Source organism: Myotis yumanensis, unplaced genomic scaffold (genome assembly GCF_028538775.1).
Source record: "Myotis yumanensis isolate MYYU_CA2020_CCGP unplaced genomic scaffold, mMyoYum1.0.hap1 SCAF_8, whole genome shotgun sequence".
In the NCBI taxonomy this organism is placed as follows: Eukaryota; Metazoa; Chordata; class Mammalia; order Chiroptera; family Vespertilionidae; genus Myotis; species Myotis yumanensis.
Genome location: NW_027223759.1, coordinates 50,621,206 through 50,635,400, shown reverse-complemented (window position 1 = coordinate 50,635,400; position 14,195 = coordinate 50,621,206). Strand labels below are relative to the sequence as shown.

At 37.8% G+C, this 14,195-nt stretch overlaps 1 protein-coding gene across 2 annotated transcripts in view; it reads right to left on the bottom strand.

Annotated features, from left to right (window-relative positions):
* SLC38A11 (solute carrier family 38 member 11) overlaps positions 1–10,761 on the bottom strand; it is a 48,169-nt gene extending 37,408 nt beyond the window's left edge. The window contains exons 1-5 of one of the 2 annotated variants that reach the window (XM_070423434.1): positions 10,712–10,761; positions 10,078–10,195; positions 8,266–8,340; positions 1,073–1,207; positions 135–200 (exon numbers count right to left, since the gene is read on the bottom strand). In XM_070423434.1, coding sequence (XP_070279535.1) covers positions 135–200; positions 1,073–1,207; positions 8,266–8,340; positions 10,078–10,195; positions 10,712–10,750 — 433 coding nt within the window. In that variant the 5' untranslated portion in view covers positions 10,751–10,761. Of the gene's footprint in view, positions 1–134; positions 201–1,072; positions 1,208–8,265; positions 8,341–10,077; positions 10,196–10,711 lie in introns of those variants that run through there. The other variant, XM_070423435.1, reaches the window with a different exon arrangement.
* Between the last annotated feature and the right edge of the window lie 3,434 nt (positions 10,762–14,195).

Sequence of the window (14,195 nt, the reverse complement as noted above, 5' to 3'; positions counted from 1 at the left end):
TTAATACTTTAGGAACAGAATGGATCATAAATATTGCCAGATATTTGAGGTCATCCAGCTCTTGAACTTGCAGATATTTTACTTATAAGCTATTATGAACCACATTAACTATATGTAATAAATATATTACTTACCTCCTGGGATTCTTTGGAAAACTTTGCTCAAAGTGTCTCCAGTTATTATGTTGTAACTTATCATGGCTAAATACATAATTAAAATAATACAGTCACCAACAATTTTCATATTGAATATTTTGAAAATAATCAGTTACTACTTCACAAGTATTGGTATAATCCTACTACTTTCAAATATCAATTTTGATTACCAACATGTACAACTTAAAAATAACTAGACAATAGATTTTTGGGAGATTATCAATTTGTATTAAAAATATTTTCACTTAAGCATTTTTAAATAATGGTGAGTCATTTAAAATGTGACTTACTTGTCATTAAAATTCAGTTTCCAAATCATTTTTCAGGAACACATGTATTGCTCAAAGTGAGTATTAATAACAGAAAATTGTAAAGGCTCCAAGATATCTCCTCATTTAAAAAGTAAGATTTTTGAGAAATATGTTCTTAGTCTTTGGTGGAGACTTAAGAAACTAATGGTTTAAATAATAGTTTCTGTATTATTATTACAATTTGGCCATTGTTGAATGTTAACATTTTACTTAAGAAGTACTAGGTGACATTTTCACCATTATGGTACATGGCTTCCTTCAATCCTTAGGTTTTCAAATTGTATTTCAGCCTTAGAAGAAATCTATTGTTCCTCTCACTCACTTTTAATCACAGATCATTCTATTTTTCACCAAACTAGGGAAGCACAAGTACTAACCTAATGAAAATTACTCTCATTTTTGTTAATGAAATACGTACTCAGAAAACCAACCAAAAGGACCAGGAAATAAGTAGAAATGGCTAAAGAAGTAAATGCTTAATTTGGAATATATTTCAATGACTGGTACTCTTTAATGACTAAGCAATGACTATTAAAACTATTTTACTCAGAAATAGAAGTATGTTTATGCAGATAAGTAGAATATGTACCTTCACATTCATCTTACCTATAAAAGGATACAAAAACTGTAGAACAGAGAGGAGGAGATACCCTGGAAAGCCAAAGGTTTTATTGACCAAAGACTGGTAAGTGTCTGTTCCAGAGAGAGTCCCTCCTTTTATCAACAAAACAAGGGAAAAGTCTGTGGCAAAAATAACAAACAAATGTCAGATTATATTTAATACAAAGGTTTTTCATGTTTTTGACTTAAATAAAAAGAGATTTTTTTTAAAGTTTAATTTCATGCTACAGTAAATTAGCATAGCAAGCCTTACTTTCTTTTCATTATATATTACTTTTCATGAAATGGTACTGTTTCCAGTTATGTATTTTTCAATCAAGATACCAGTATACTTAACACATCTATGCAATGAACTGGACAGAAGAAGGTGCGGAGACTAGAGTCAAGCATTAGTTTTTCATTTTGCTTCCTAATTAACCAATGCAAAGACTATTACGATGTGGCTCAATCATCTATGCAATGGAATGTGGGTAATCAAATATTTCGTAGGCATTCAACATCTGAAGACTGAGAATGAAAAATGCTGTGAGCATACATAAAAAATAGATTATGAGACTCAGATCATTTGTTTTATAATAAAGTACAACTAGTAACTCTATTTTATAGTTATTATGGTTGAGAGCACTCTAAGAATTTTTGAAATTTATAATTTAAAGATTTAAGTTTCAATTTTAGAGTTGAATATTATATAATTAAAAGTTAATTTTCCCCCCATTTTACTCAATGAACCTAGTGAATGCCATTTAACCTAGTGAACAACAATGCAATGTATTGGGTACATAGCTATGCACAGGGTGTGATAATTGCTCTTTTCTCTTACTCATGTTTCCACCCACAGGTGATTTTTTTGTTTGTTTTGGTCCTTTAAGTAACTTGAAAATGCATTAAAAGACAAAGATGAAAATGCCAATAATTGTAGTATGATTTCCACCCTGAGTCTCTCCCACATCATTGAAACCTCTTTCAAGTTCTTCAATAACTCCAAGTTGATAAATCCAATTGTCACCCTAAATCTTAATCTCATTTGTTCTTTCAGTAACATTTTTTTCCTGTTTACCATTTCCCTCTTTTTCGATCATCCTCCTTTGGCCTTTGTGACTTCACTTTCTCTTGAGTTTCCTCCTACCTTTTTGGCCATTTATACTCAGATTTTCACCAGTTTTCTTTTATCCAGAATTCTTAGACTTTTTTCTCACTCTTCAAGATGTCCTACTGTGATTATATTCATGTCCATGGTTTCAATTTCCCATAGATATTAGTAACCCCCAAATTTGTATCTCTAACCCAGAATCCAAAACTCCAGATTTCTACATCTAGCTGCCTAATAAACACTTTACATTGGAGATCTCATAGATATCTCAGTTTTAAAATATCCAAATTCTAATTTATATATTTGTTTTCGAACCTGTTTCTTCATCCATATTTCTCCAATCCCTGAATAGTATCAACAGAAATTTAAGAATCACCTAGATTTCTCATTATCCATCATCTTTTGTATTCCTGTGGTCACCAAGTTTATTACTGCATCATAAATTATTCAACTGTAGATGCTCATTTCTAATACTTAACCTGCTTTATTTTAGTCTGGTATATGATAAAAGCTTAGGATTACTGCAATAAAGGATTACTGCAATAACCTTCAAATAGTTTTCTCATCCACCAATCTCTCCCCCTACCAAAACATTTTTTACATCTGCTAAGATGTTCTTAATATTCCTTCTCAAATGGGTCTTAACCAAATCATAAATCTGATCATGTCTTTTGCTGAAAATACTCCAGGGGATCCTTTAAAGACTTTGAATAAAAATCAACTTCTTTTTATGAGGCAGAAAAAATTTATGTATGAGCTACGTGACCTTGGGTGAAATACTTGACTTTTCTGAATTATTACTATACTAGAGGCCTGGTGCATGAAATTTGTGCATGGGGAAGGGCGGGTGTAAGTCCCTCAGCCTGGCCTGCAACCTCTCCAATCCAGAACTCCTCGGACATCCCTCTTGCAATCCGGGACCACTGGCTCCTAACCACTCATCTGCCTGCCTGCCTGATCTCCCCTAACCACTCTGCCTGGCTGCCTGATCGCCCTTAACCACCTCTGCCTGCCTGCCTAATGACCCTAACTGCTTCCCTGCTGGCCTGATTGCCTCTAACCGCCTCTGCCTGCCAGCCTGATCACCCTTAACTGCCTCTGCCTCGGCCCCACCACCGTGGCTTTGTCTGGAAGGATGTCCAGAAGACATCCAGTCTATCCAATCTAATTAGGATATTACCCTTTTATTAATATAGATTACAACCACAAAAATGCTAGCAAATACTTACACAATATTTCCACAGGCCTTTTTCTAAATGCTTTACATATATTAACTTATTTAATATTTACAACAATCCTAGGTAGTTGCCATTATTAGCCCCATTTAATAAATGAGACAAGTGAGGCACAGAAGGTTAATTGCCAGACTTCCCAGAGTTAGCAATGGAGCAGTCAGGCTTTAGGTCCTGGTAGTTTGGCCCCAGCATCCAGGTACATAATCACAACCTCAGCTCTGTTGCATGTAACTGTAGACCTTGAGCAAGTTATTTTAATCCATTAAAATTTCAATTTCCTCCTCCATAAAAGCAGAACATGAATACCTGCTTCTTGGAGTCAGAAGGATTAAGTATAATGGTGGCTTCGTGCTCAGCATCTGGCCAGTCCTCAGGAAATGGTAATGATGAGAATGACTCATGAGAGCCTTCATAAACACCTCTGCAAACTCTCTACCAGCATCTTTCTCTACTTACAAACATCAGCCCTAAACTTCAACTGGCCTGAATATTTACACAGTCCCTTTTGTATTTCCACATTTCCATCTGCACAGAGTAACCTTCCATTTTCTTTGCTCACTCATATATTTTCATAAACATTAGTGGAGATATCTCCTACTCCCCAAAATATGCCTGCTCCTTTGAGGCTGTGTTGCATGCCAATGTCCCTATCATCATGCACATATTTTTATTATGGTATTTTTAATGAAGTGTTGTAACCATGTATTTTTGTCTGCCTGAGACCCTACATAGTGAGCTTCATACAGGCAGGGATAATGCTTTTCATTGCTAAATGGCAGCAGTGTCAGTAAATATTGAAATCAATCAATGATCAATATATAGCAGGGTTCAAATTTAATTTGATAATGACCTAATAAATATATTTTAAACTATTTTGCAAGCACAAAGGGCATATCAACTAATTCTAATTCCTTTGTTTAAAACTAGGAAAAGCTTCACAGAAGAGTTGAGTAGTGCCTTAAAATTTGAACAAGATTTTACCAGGTAGAGAAAAAAAAAAGAATGTCAAGCAGGGGGACTATCCACAGGAAGGCAGCATGAAAGCATATTCTCTATGTGAGGAATGATATATCCTGAATAGCTAAAACATAAGGTCCAAACATGACAATGTAAAAGAGAGGTTAGAGTAGTTGGAGATGAGACTGAAAATTCATACTGTGACTACACTATGAAGGAATTTGAATGCAATACTTCTTTGTTCCTGTTGTCATTGTGGAATCTTGGAATGCTTTGATTGGGGGAGTAACAGGTATCAGGTCAAGGTTTTATAAAGTTAACTTGAAGCAGCATGGAGGACTGATCAGAAAGTGGACAGATGCTAAAGGCAATAAAATAGCTACTTATTGGCCAAAGAAGATAACCAATGAAAACCTGAGTATCAGAGAGGGAGTAACCAATTTCACAGGTGGTGTAAATTTTGGTGAAGAACTGTATGCTTGGAATGAGAATGTTGAGTTTCATAAAAGTTCAAGAGGTATTGCTTAAAGTTAACAATTTGGTAAGAATTTAGTCAATAATAAATACAAGCTATAAATATATTATCTTAAACCTTTTAGGAATCTCAAATATCAATCACTATAACATTTTGATCTCAATTTAAATACATTATATGAAAATTTTAGTTAATCCATGAATGAGTCTATGTTATTCAACATGAAAATTTTCTTTTAAATAATTCTGTATGTTTGGACAATAAAAATTATTTTACTCTAATCAACAAATAAAATCTTAGGGCAATTAAAAATAAAACTGTTGTAAATAGTTATAATTCTTTTTTTGTTTCTCAACATTTCACAAACATGCAAACAGAACTTTGAAAAACTACCTGTTGAATTGGCCATATTTCATTAAAGGCCTTAAAAAGACAAAAAGATAATACTAGAGACAAATTATTTTTTTTTTTTTTTTTTTTGCTTCCCCACCACCCCGGGAGATGGAGGAGGAGCTGGTATCTGCTGGCTCTGAGCCAGGTAGGTGCCTGTGGGTGCAGGGTGGAGCCGGGTGGCCGGGAGGGCAGTGAGAGGGGTGGAGGCTGAGCCCGCATTCTGTCTTGGAAGGGGTGGGGGAGTGATGATTCTGTTGAGGTGGGAGGGAGGAGTGCAGGATGAGTTTGAAAGGTTCTCAGTTCCTGGTAAGACCCTTTAGAACAGTTAGAGGTCTTAGATCTACAGCAGATAAGAACAAGCTAACCTTCCAAATGATGTGGGTAATGCGAGTGTTTTTCGAGGAGGAGGCGGGGGCCTAGATGAGAAATGACGTGTACCTATAGGGATTTGAACCCAGGCCTCCTGGCTCCTGTCTATAGACTCCTTTCTTAGGCTAAGCCGAATGAGTGGATGATAGAGGTTTCTGTTAGGAGGGCCGTGGCAATGAGTAATCCCAAGCGAGACAAATTATTGTGTAATTACAGTGTCAATTTAAAGAAAAATTTAAAGAAAAGTGTAATATTATACCTTACTTATAAATTTTGCTTTTAAAAGTCTAATTAAAAACAAAATTAATCATAATCTTTAAAAAATTTTGCTTTTGTGTGGGTATCTTTTATTTATCAAAATAATATAAGGATTTTTATCACATAGCCAAATTAATGAGTCAACTAATATATGACTTTGCAAAGGACTGCTCATAATGACTGCTGTAGGTTTATATATAGCATCAGTTGAGAAAGTTATTCACAGCATGATTTATTTGTATATAATACTAGAGGCCCAGTGCACAAAATTCGTGGGGGGGGGGGGGGAGTGGGTGTCCCTCAGCCTAGCCTGCACCCTCTCCAATCTGGGACCCCTTGAAGGATGTCCGACTGCTTGTTTAGGCCCAATCCCTCTGGGACAGTCAGACATCCCTCTCACAATCCAGGACTGCTGGCTCCCAACTGCTTGCCTGCCTGCCAGCCTGATCATCCCCTAACCACTCCCCTGCCAGCCTGATAGACGCCTAACTGCTCCTCTGCCAGCCTGATTGCCCCTAACTGCCCTCCCCTGCAGGCCTGGTTCCCCCCAACTGCCCTCCCCTGCAGGCCTGGTTCCCCCCAACTGCCCTCCCCTGCAGGCCTGGTTCCCCCCAACTGTTCTCCCCTGCAGGCCTGATCTCCTCCAACTGTCCTCCTTTTCAGGCCTGGTCCTTTCCAACTGCCCTCCCCTGCAGGTCATCTTATGTCCACATGGGGGCGGCCATCTTTGACCACATGAGGGCGGCCATCTTGTGTGTTGGAGTGATGGTCAATTTGCATATCACTCTTTTATTAGATAGGATGATTTAGTATTAGTAAACTGTTCATTCTCCTTAAGTATTGAGTTCTTAGGTGATCTATATATTTTAGTTTATTTAATGTGTGTAAATATTTACAGTGCACTTAAATAGACCATGGTTATTATGCCTGGGTGAAAATTAATTATTTGTCAGTGCTGATTGACTGGGAAGCAGGAAATTAGAAATGATAAGGGTAAATCCTTAAATGAGGTATTTTTTTATTGTATGATAAATGCTTGTATGAATAGGATGCAATTTTTAAACACCAGCAACTCTGAATGTTATGGAGCCCATTACTAAGTTACAAATTAAGCTACAAATTAAGAACTATCAAAGCTAAAAGCAGCTCAGGTTTTGGGTGGTGAGGAGAAGGCAGGAGGAAGGAGGCCAGTGCCTTTGCAGCCCTGACCGTGGTGTCTTCTTCATGCTTTACTCTCTCTTTCTCAGCCTGAGAAAATGAGCAGTTACAGGCTGGGCTTGGAAGCCTGAGAGTTTATGGGAGATAACATCTTGGTAGGGTCTCTGGAGCAGAGCTCAGATTCTTGGGCAATTGAGGGAGTGCTCCCAGAAGAAGGTGAGTGAGAGGACAGGGCAGGGGAAAGGGCTAAGCAAGGATGAGGTCCCAGGTGGAGACCAGCTATGCTCTGGAGCTCCAAGTGCACCACACATCAGTTCTTTCCTGGAGGCAAGTTCCTATGTCATCAGTCAGTCATTGGCTGGAGGCTGTGGGGACATGGCAGCTGGGGCATCGTAACCTCATCAAGGAAGGCGGTGCCACTGAGGCTCAGGTCACCACTCTGGAGAAGGGGACACTGAGGTGTTTTGCATTATCTGGTAAAAAAGCATCAGGGTGGCTACACATAGCGGCCACCATAGCAGCAACCACAGCAGATGGTTTCTGTGATTGCTGCCTCTTTCACAGTGATCCTAAGGTAGAGGAAAGACCCTGTATTTGTCATGACGTGAGCTGATGGTATGACAAGGCAGAGAGGAGGACAACAGGAAGAGGAGCTGATTACAAGTGTATAGTCCGCACTTAGAGGGGGGAGTGGCAAAACATGGGTGTGAATGAACATGGTACGTGAAAAGGGGGAAGCAGAAGAGAAGTAGTAAAAAGCACCCAGTTGCTGCACTTAAAGACAGGGGTTGGTGGGGAGCCTGAGCAGGCGTGGGGTGGGGAAGGTGGGAATACCAGGGCTTTCAGTTCCACCTGCACAGACGTAGCTGGAAAAGGCCACTCATTCTTGTGCACCTGCCCATGGTCACTGTGGGAAAGGAGGTCCTGATGAGGGCCCTTTCAGCACGTGGCTGACTTGGCTTTACTCAGCCTTTAAAATGACTTTCCCACCTACCACTTTCTGCATAAAGTGAAAGGCACATGAAAAGGATTTAGCTTGGGAATATATAATGCTTTTCTAATCTGTTCAGAGGATTAGCAAGAAAAGTAAATCTCCTCAGACATAATGTTTAAATTTTTAGGATTCTTTGATCCAGTAAAATCAATTGCTGTACAGTGTGTGTGTGTGTGTGTGTGTGTGTGTGTGTAAAATAGTCCTTGTGCAATTTAAGTTGCAGGAACTAGCAATTATACAGTATTTTACCTGTAATATATGAAACCCAGAATAAAAGCAATATTCCCAGAGGAAAGCCAGCTTGCTTCATTGAATATGGCAATCCTGAAAAAACACACAAAATGCCCCACCCATCATATTAATAAAACATATAGAAATACAGAAGTTTTCTCCAACTCCTGTATATAATAGGCTAAGTAAACTGACATAGTTATAGGGCATAATTATAAACAACGCATATGACTACTACATTTAAACATTAATATATTAATACTTATTTCAGAATAAAATGTTTTAAATTAAGGACATGTCAAGAGAGCAAGTTTATAAGGTGATGACATAAGAATAAGAAAGAAGTAAATGAAAAATAGATGTCAGTTCACACAAATAATGTTCACCTCAGAGTGAAGGAATCATATGATCTAGAATATGGAGAGTAAAGACCCAAAGCTTTCTTACCTGGGCAAACAGAGAGGATAAAAAGAGCACAGAAGGGTGATGGGATTTAAGGAGTCAAAATGGGCAACTATGTAAAGAAAGGAGAGAAAAATGAGAAGGCAAAAATATTTTAATAAAGCTGAAGGGGGAAATATGAAATATTTTCTTATGAATTGTTTGGAAAATGAACAACAAAGTATTTAAAGTAAAATATATTCAAAATATGTCCACCCAGAAATTTTACTTTCTGAAATATTTTTCTTTTAAAAAGTCTGCTGAACAGATTAAGAGGCATTTTAAATGTTGCTGACATGGATCAGCATAAAATGTTCACATCAGGAATTAAGTCTGGAATTCTGCCAAGTAGAGCTGCCCACTCATCAGTGGTACATGGAGGCAAAATTTCAAATAAATCTTTAACTCTGTGTCACTACTCTGCTTCAGCTTTCTCCACTTGATGTACCATTTGAAAAGAAAATTATCTATATATTGGGACAATATAGATAAAATTAAAACATTAAATTATGAAGGGTAACTATTCAATGATGACTGTGGTTAAAATGTCAAAACTTTACAGGAAAAAAGAATATTCTCAGTGAGTAGTGCAGGGTTCAATTTTGTCCCTACTTTTTCTTAAATTAGATTTTTCAAATAACAAAAAGAATAGCAAGTATGAAAAAAATAACTACCTTTATTAATATAATGCCATGAACTTAATTTTGTCATAACTTTCCCCTTGCTTCAAATTGAGAAAATATGAGCTGATCATTTCTTTCCATTATGATTTGGCTCCTTTGTTTAAAAAATCATATACACTTCTATTTAACCAATTTCTATTTATTTAGTAAATGATATTTAACATTGATATAAATTCATAAGTTTGTGCTTTAAATTTAACACTATATAGATGGGTAAGGAAATATTGTCTGGATTTAATTTTTCACAAGATTGTTATATTTTCACATTAAACTTTTGTACCTCCAATATTTCCAAATATTGAGGTCTTACACCTCAAGAAGGTCATAGAAAGGTGATTCAAGTAATGATGGACACTTCAGGAGGAGGAAAAAAGTAAATTAGGTCACATTATCAATAACCAGGCCGCCTATGAAAAATTTTCAGCATCTCTCATATGATGCTCCCCCTACCCTAACCCATGTGGAGGATGTTCTCAAACTTAGAAACAGTGTGGATCATCATCCAACCTTCTGGGAAAAGGGAACTTATGTAACGCCCATTGTTACACTGGAAAAAAAAAATGGAAGACTTTTATGAAAGAAAATTACCAACTTATCATTTAAGATCTTTACTTTAAAAAATCAATAAACACCAGGAACATAATAAGAGTCTTAAATTTGGCCTATTCACTTAAAATTAAAAAGACAACAACAAAGCAACACTTACCTATTATACCAGATCCTATAATAGAGTTGACAACATTAAAAACAGCAGCAGACTGACGGCAAGTTTTCCCTTTGTGCTTATGTTCAGAAACGAGGGTTTCTTTGTCAGCTAGATCTCTCTATTTAAACATACAAAATGGCCAATAATTATAAGATTAAACAAATATTTACTAGTTCAAAAGACAGAAACGTGTCAGACAAATATGCAATGTAGGAGACTAACGATATCAGTAATGATGATAACATCAATCATGATGAGAAAATAATGAAAATAATTATAAATAGTAATAATAATGGCTAGTAGCTCAACAGAGCTTTGTAAATAAACTCCATCCTAAAATGTCCTGATTACAGCTTCACCAAGTTCAAGGGCTGCTACATGGGACCCCATAAAGGATCTGTTAGGGAGCCAATGATGTGATTTTATGAAACTAAAGGGGTTACATTAAAAGTGCCTGCGAAGAAAAAACAAAAAGAAGCAAAACAAACAAGTCAAATCAAGGCAAAACTTTTTCTCCTGGAGAACTCCCCGTGGTGCTAACACTGGACCCAAAGCAGGTGAGCTGACCTCCCTTGCAGGTGAATGAATCTTGCGGGGACTTGGCTTCAGAACCTGCCCCAGCCTCCAGCGTTACCTGTGGCGGGATGATGGGCTGCTGCCCCTGGTAGCCCATGGCAGCAGCGGATCCTTAGCAGGTGGAAGGTGAGTGGTCCTGGGTGCCCCACTCTAGCGGCACCTGCCTCCTCCGAGACCTCTAGCATCCGGGGTCCGCGGCGGGAAACCTCCGCCAGGCCCGCGGTTCCTTGTCCTCTGGCCCCACCCCCGCCCCTCCCGCCGCTGCTGGCTGCAGCCCGCAGCTCACTAGGCTGGCTCAGCCCTGGGTGATTTCCCTGAGGGTCTTGTGCAGTTAAATGCACCTTCTTCCTCCTGCAGAGAAGCCACCAGATGTTTCTGATCTGGGCAGCCAGCCCTCTTTCCTCCCTCTCCCACCCCAGCTCCAGCTGCAAAGTATAGTTGGTTCTGCCCCCGGTGCCTGTCCAGAGTGTACAGTTACGATGGCCTCGTTTTAGTCCACCCCTAAGTTAGCAGCTCCTTGGCTGGACTGATGCCCAGGTAAGCACGCAGTAGCACCCTCACCCGCAGTATCTTTTCCATTACCTCCTCCTCCCCATACCACTTGTATGGCAAATGTGACGGATGAAAATGCAGGCTTTTTCATTTAAGTGGAAAACAAACAACTTTCCTTGAGTTTTAGCGAACCCGATTACTGACCATGCTTTGGTAAAATATTTCCTGTGACTTTTCAGGAAAGGAGACTTGAAGAGGGGAAAGGAAGATGGATTGATAACATTCAAGGAGTGAACTTTAAAGGGGGTGGTTTGTAAGGTGATGGGAAAAGGAAGACAGCTGAGCTAGAAAAAAATCTTAAAAATGTCCATTTATTCACCCTTTTATGTTACAGATGAGGAAAAGGCCCAGCAAATATTCAATCACACAGAGGATACATAGAGAGCAGTTTCAGGGACAGTAAGAGTGGTAATGTAACATGGTACTTATCAAAGAATTAAGCAGGTTCTTGTTCCTAGACATTTATTTACAATTATGAAGCATTTTAAAAACATGGAAAATCTAAGAGAATTCTAAAGCATCCTATACTCTCTTCCATCAAATTAACAATCATTAACATCTCATCATATTTTTTTCAAATTGCAAAAATAAACATTTAATGTCACAATAGAAACCCCACTTATTCTGCTTCACTCCTAGAATCATCTAATTCAGGAAATTGGTGTGTATCTTTTCTATCCATGCTTTATATTTTAATTCATTCATTTGTAGCCATAAGTGATACATAACATTGAGTTTGTTCAGCTTTTTACTTGTTTTGGTTGGAGTGGAGCATTCCAGCTTCTGGTCCCAGCTTTTTGTATACTGGATCAGAAATTGGAAGTTCATTATACATATTTCAACAATTTATCTTAATTTTTTTTATAATTTCAAAAGTATTATTTGTTTAATATAATTTTAAAGTACTATAGTGCTAATGACAAAACATGAAGAAGAAAGAATTGGATACGTAGAATCACTGGCAATTCACCCATGCAGAGGTAAACATAGTTAATGTTTTAGAACCCTATAGTTCACTCAGATATTACAGTGTTTGAGGTAGAGAATAAATGCATATTACATGCACATAAAGCAGTTTTATTAAGTCTTTCTTTGCCCCAGGTAAAGGCCATGGGAGCCAGACTTTCAGGAATGTAGAAAGCCTTAATCTGAACTTTTTATCAGATGGTATAATTAGGTAGGTAGCATATTATGCTCATGTAGGATTATCACTTTTCTTCATTATTTGGTTACAGTGAAGGCTATGTGACTTCTAAGGGCATCTAGCTCTCTTAGAAGTAACCAGAGAAAGAGCTCTCTTGGCAGAAGTCTAAATTTATAAAGCTCTTCCTGATGGCTAACCTGACTCCTTTCTGACATTGTTAAGATTCAAATTTGCGTAAGAATAGAGATAAAAACTTTCAACCCACATCCTTAAGGAAGTTACATTTTCCTCAGCCTTAGAAAGGAGTCTGAAGAGGGGTATAATTTTGTCCTTTTGTAAAAATGGCTGCTTGATATTCTCTATAATATTAGGTCATTGGCTTAGCTGCTGGAACAAGTAGAGCCTTAGTATTAGTATGTAGTGTCTCAAATAAGATCTCTCTCTCTCTCTCTCCCCCCATCACCCCTTTCCAGAGGTAGGGCCCCCGAATCTGCCAAGGGCCATTTGGATATGTACAACATCATTCACGGGCTATACAAAATTATCAACTTAAAAATTAGCCTGCTATATTTGGTCAAATATTTAATTGACTCACCCCTAATGCCTTGGCTGGGCCAGACATTCTCCACACCCTGGACTAAATAATCAAAATATATTCTTTTGGGGAAGGGAGGCATTGATCATCTTACAAAATCATTCTTATAACTATTTTCTATGATCTATATGTTACTCATTATCAAGGGATGTCTTATTCTTGTGGTACCATGTTATTATTATTTTATAGTTTAGGTATTTTTGTTGTTTTCTAAATGTAATTATTAGAATTGTGTAAAGCCATTATCATGCCATTTTTGGTTAGAAGTCAGGGGGAGTAGGGCCCTGAGGAATGAGTTTAAATTAGTGTGACTGTAAGCATTGGTTTGTCCAAGACAGTCCTGGTTTAGGCTTCTTGTCCCAGGGTAATTATGAATAGCATCTTTTTTATTCTCAAAAGTGTCCCGGTTTGAATGACAGGTTACAATATTATGCGACAAAGGCACATTGGGGATAAGAGTATAATGTAGAGGGAGTTTTGGCAACTGTCTGGTATTGGCTCTAACTCTTCTCCTTTCCTCTAGCATTATAGAGCCTCTCATTTTTGTCTAAACCACAGCTACCTGAAAGGAGGAATAAAATTCACATCTTCACTTGCTGCTGGTTGTGGTTAAGTTCTGAACAAGAGGATGTGGGGAGAATGTATATCATTAAGAAGAAGGTTAATACCTTTACCTCCTTTTTGCTCCTTCCTACTAGCTGGAATGCAGAGACATGAAGGCTGAAGCTGGAGCTTTATCCTGGACCAACCACCTGTTGGGAACTTCAGTTTGAAGATGATGGAGTAACAAGATAGAAGGTGCCTGCGTCCTGGTGAATATGCTAGATCTGGATTGCTCAGGTAATATGAGAAGGAAATAATCTTTCATCTAGTTTAAACTACGCTGTTTGGGGGTTTCTGTCATTTACAGACAAAATAACCCTTAGTAACACCTCCTGTGAGGTGTTAAGACTGTGATTCTAATAGTCAGAAGGATTCATGCAAACCAGATATTTTTAAATAACAGCACCTAAAGAAGTTCTTTAACTGAGCTCTTTGTGGGAACAATAAAAATGTTCATTGTACTTAATTAAACTCTGTATTAAAAACATACATCGTTTACTATTAAATGCATATATAATCAACTATAAGTCAATTGATTTTGATATTCTTAGTTTTTCCTCATTAATGAACTGGTAAAAACCTTGGCTCGTATGGCCAGGGGGATGTTCTCTCTGTTGATATGGTGTGAGTTCCCTTCTGTGTGTTTCG